At 36.9% G+C, this 4,471-nt stretch overlaps 1 protein-coding gene across 1 annotated transcript in view; it reads left to right on the plus strand.

Moving 5' to 3' along the window:
* ADGRV1 (adhesion G protein-coupled receptor V1) overlaps nt 1-4,471 on the plus strand; it is a 539,879-nt gene that overhangs the window by 210,805 nt on the left and 324,603 nt on the right. The window contains exons 70-71 of the mRNA XM_012644750.1: nt 263-505; nt 3,449-3,856. Of these exons, the coding sequence (XP_012500204.1) occupies nt 263-505; nt 3,449-3,856 (651 nt within the window). The remainder of the gene's footprint in view (nt 1-262; nt 506-3,448; nt 3,857-4,471) is intronic.

A 4,471-nucleotide genomic window follows, 5' to 3' on the forward strand; every position in this document is an offset into this window, starting at 1 on the left:
CATACATAGGTTGTCTTCTGATGTTGATGTTCCAGTAAGAAATTCACCCAGAGGAAGTATATGTATTTTTAAAGAAAGACCAAAAAATAAATCCTATGGTAATGTCACATAAGAATTTAATTCTGTAATTATACAGAATGTGTCCCTAGATATATATTTATTTCTGTAATGATGTATCTGAATTATACTATTTAACATCAAACTACGTAAGAATAGAAATATATTAGTAGTAACCTTGTTTTTTTCTTTTTCTCGTTATCAGATACCTCACGTTGAAATACCTTTTTTTGTGGAACTATATGAAGTAACTTCTGGAGCAGCAATAAACAGTAGTGCCAGATTTGCACAGATTAAAATCTTGCAGCGTGATGAACCTCGAAGCCTCATGTATTTCTCTGTGGGTTCTCGGCTGGCAGTGGCTCACAAGAAGGCCACTTTAATCAGTTTGGAGGTGGCCAGAGATTCTGGGACAGGACTAATGATGTCTGTTAACTTTAGTACCCAGGTAAATATGGAATACATATTCACACTTGTTAAGGTTTTCTTTAACTGTAGAAAATGTAATGAAACAGAGAATAATTCATTTGTTATTTTTGAAGAATACCATCAAAATTCACATTTTATTTATTACGTTAAGCTTTATTCTTCAAATAGCTCAGTTTTTCACTCATCAGTAACAGGTAGATCATGTTTTAAAATGATAGACTTTTCTATTTTTCTTTCTTTTATCAAGGTTGATTATACAATCTTTCATAAATCTGTTCTATAAAATCTTTAGGGAGTGAAAATTTCTTCAGAATGTAGCTGTATAAGACCAGAAGCAAAAAAAGTAAGGCTCGAGTTTTGGTTTACATCTGAACTAGTTGAAAATTTTCTTCTTCAGAACCTCTAACACTAACTGATCTTTACGTTTCTTAAAATCTATGAGTTCATGAGGCCTTACTGCCACTTTTTCACGTCCATCCTGTTAGGTGACATCAGATAAAAGACAGGGGGCAGGTGGGTAGGTGGGACCTCAGAAGAGCAATGCTACATAACGCTCAGTGGCCAAATACTGGGCTTGGCCCAAACAACACCATATACCTTTTCAGCATTATTTTTTACTTTGCTTTGTCAGTGAAACGCTAATATAACAAAACAAAAATGTGTATCTGTTTAAAGCATGATTGTGAAGATTGTGCTTGCCCACCTTAGCCCTCTCTTTATTTCCCTCTCAACTCCTATAACTTCAGGAAACTCACAATTTGAAAATCACCATTCTGGACAGTGCTTCCATTTCCCCTGTTTCACGATTCCAAACCTCGTGACTCTTTAAGCCTCAAGTTTACAATGTTTTATTAAAAGTCCAGTTTAGTATGTGCTTAGTTGTGTCACTATTGGGTGGCTCAAAAAAATAGAACATTCTGTGCACAAAATACAAATATATGTATGGCCAATATGTTGTAGCAATCGTGTGAATCAGAGACGTGAGGATAAGTCTAGAGCTTTGGGTAGCAAGCTGTCCTGGAAGTTGGCCAGACAGAAAAACTTATCTTAATGACAGAGTCTACAGCAGCAAACAAGAAGACAAAACTCTCTATTATATGAAACCAGAAAATAAACTGCACTCTGAACAGTCTTGAAGTGATATGAACACAAAGAGAAGAATTTTGATTCAGGGTGAGGAGATTTTAGCATTTTTGTTGAGAGTGTGTAAGATAGGAAGAGAAATGAGAAAAAGTATGTGCTTCGTTCTTTCTCTTCTCCCGTTACATGCTCTCTCATTACATGCTCACTACTTTCTAGAGTGGAACAAGGGGAACTGGAGATAAAGAATAGCTGATAAAGAGATTTGAGACACATTTTAAATCAATTCATATACTCAGATGAGACAGTAATTAAAGTTGCCAAAAGATGAATCTGAATGCAACCATCTCTATGTTATTCGTTTACATTTTTTCTAGATTCTTTATAAGTGATTCTTTCCAAAACACATGTTATCACTATTGTGTAACTCATAGAGGACACTTATTGATGAAACAATATGTTTTTATGAATTTCTAGTTTTCCCTACTATGACAGTCAGTTTTATTTGTTGGACCATGTTGGACTTGATTGGACCATGGGATATTCATATATCTGAGCAAACATTATTCTGAGTGTTTCTGTGAGGGTGTTTTTGGATGAGATTAACATATAAATCAGTAGATGGAAAGAAGCAGATGTCCCTCCTACTGTGGGTGGGCCTCATCCAGTCAGTCGAAGGCCTGAGTAGAACAAAAGGGCCAACCCGCCCTCAAGTAAGAGAATTCTTCCTGCCTGGTGGCTTTTGAATTAGGACACTGGCTTCTTCTTGCCTTTGGACTCAATCTAAAGCATTGGCTTTTCCTGGGTCTCAAGCCTGCTGGTCTTGGACTGGAACTACACCATTAGCTCTCCTGGTTCTTGGGCCTTCAAACTTAGACTAGAACTAAATCATTGACTTTCTTTGGTCTCCAGCTTGACAAATCACCATGCATATCTTATGACTTCTCAGCCCCATAACTATATAAGCTAATTCCTTATCTTATAACAAATCTCTCTATATATACACACACATACATATATTTATATACACATATATACATATGCACACACATCCTATTAGTTCTGACTAATACACATACTATTAATACTTTGCTATTATAGACTTAGTAAAGAGTATTTGTGGTGGTGCCTTTATTAACTCCATAGCCCTCGTACAATCTATAACTCTGCTAGAATAGTAGTTCCATGAGTGCAGGTATTCTGCTCTTCAAATATGCATCCATGGTATGCCACTTGGCACATACTGGGAGTTTAATAGTTGTTGGCTCACCAGTAAATCAATGCACATTCCGTTGATTCTTCCTTGACTAAGTGTTCATACTTCACTTTCCAAAACATGTTTTACAAAAGAACTTTTTAATAACCATAATTTGAAGAAAATCAGAGGTATTTATGTCCAGAACCTTATTCCTTAGTATATTTCCATGTCTAACACAAGACCAATTTCTTCTTCCTTTTTCCTCCCTTCTCCTCTGTGCTCTCCCCACCACCACCCCAGAAATTCTAGGTGAGAATGAAAATCTAAATATTTCCTCTTTTCTTCCATACTTATATTTTGCAGCATGTATTATTTAAAGTGCAATTTTTATTGTGTTCACAATTGGAGAAGTTCTGTGAGGCAATAGTGACATTTCTGTTCTACTTCTCTTCTTTGATCCGTTCTAAGATATCTCTTTTCTAGCCTTATCACCGTATGATGTGTATTTATTGGTCTAACTTAGAAGATTAGAAAAAGGATAAAACCTTATGTTTTAGTAGTACTCTTATAGTCATTGCCCTCAAGTTAGTTTAAGAGAAATAGAATTTGTTCAAGAAATAAGAATGTTTAGGACAAGATCAGAGATGTTATAGTTTCACTTAAATTGTATTGTTTAATTTCCAGGAGTTGAGGAGTGCTGAAACAATTGGTCGTACTCTTGTATCTCCAGCTATTTCTGGGAAGGATTTTGTGAGAACTGAAGGCACATTGGTCTTTGAACCTGGCCAAAGAAACGCTGTATTAGATGTCGTCCTGACACCAGAGACAGGATCTTTAAATCCATTTCCTAAACGCTTCCAGATTGTGCTTTTTGACCCAAAAGGTGGTGCCGGAATTGATAAAGTATATGGGACTGCCAACATCACCCTTGTCTCTGACGCAGAGTCGCAGGCCGTTTGGGGGCTTGCGGATCAGCTGCACCAGCCCCTGGACGACGACATTCTCAACAGGGTGCTCCACAACATCAACATGAAAGTGGCCACGGAGAACACAGACGAACAACTCAGTGCCGTGATGCACTTAGTAGAAAAGGTAAGAAGCACTTGGTTTAGTAAAATTTCATAAATCAAAAAACCCAAACAAAACAAAAATCACATCCTAATATCAGTTAGCATGAAATTATGGTAAAGTTAAAAAATTTCTGAAAACGAGAATGGAATGCATCATGTCTGACTGTTTTTTGGCTTGGGTGTGACTGATGCCTGTTGGGAAACCTCAGTCTTAGGCTTGGAGAATGACGAGTAATCTAGGTTAGTAGTAAGGACAGCCCAGTGTCAGAAAAGAGGCTCCAGAGATCAAAAGCTACAGGCACTCGGTGATTCTCCAGAAACTGGCCAATTATCTTTGAAGTTTGAGCCTCAGTTTTTTGAGTCCCTAAAAGGAGCCTTGGACTAGATTATCTACATAGTTCTTCCACTTTAAATGCTGGGGAGCAGGAACTATTGCCCTCTGCCTGTTCTCTGCTGCTCCTGGGCACTGAAAACTTTCACAAAATAGGAGGACTAAAGAATGAACAGATGATTTTAGGCATTCAATTTGGTATGGACTTGGACCAACCAGATTTTATTTTAAAACTATTTATTTATTTATATCTCTGCCAATGATGGAATTAAATGGAAATGTAATATCCCAAGAATATAAATGAAA

This window comes from Propithecus coquereli, unplaced genomic scaffold, assembly GCF_000956105.1.
Source record: "Propithecus coquereli isolate 6110/MARCELLA unplaced genomic scaffold, Pcoq_1.0 Scaffold22, whole genome shotgun sequence".
Classification (NCBI taxonomy): domain Eukaryota; kingdom Metazoa; phylum Chordata; class Mammalia; order Primates; family Indriidae; genus Propithecus; species Propithecus coquereli.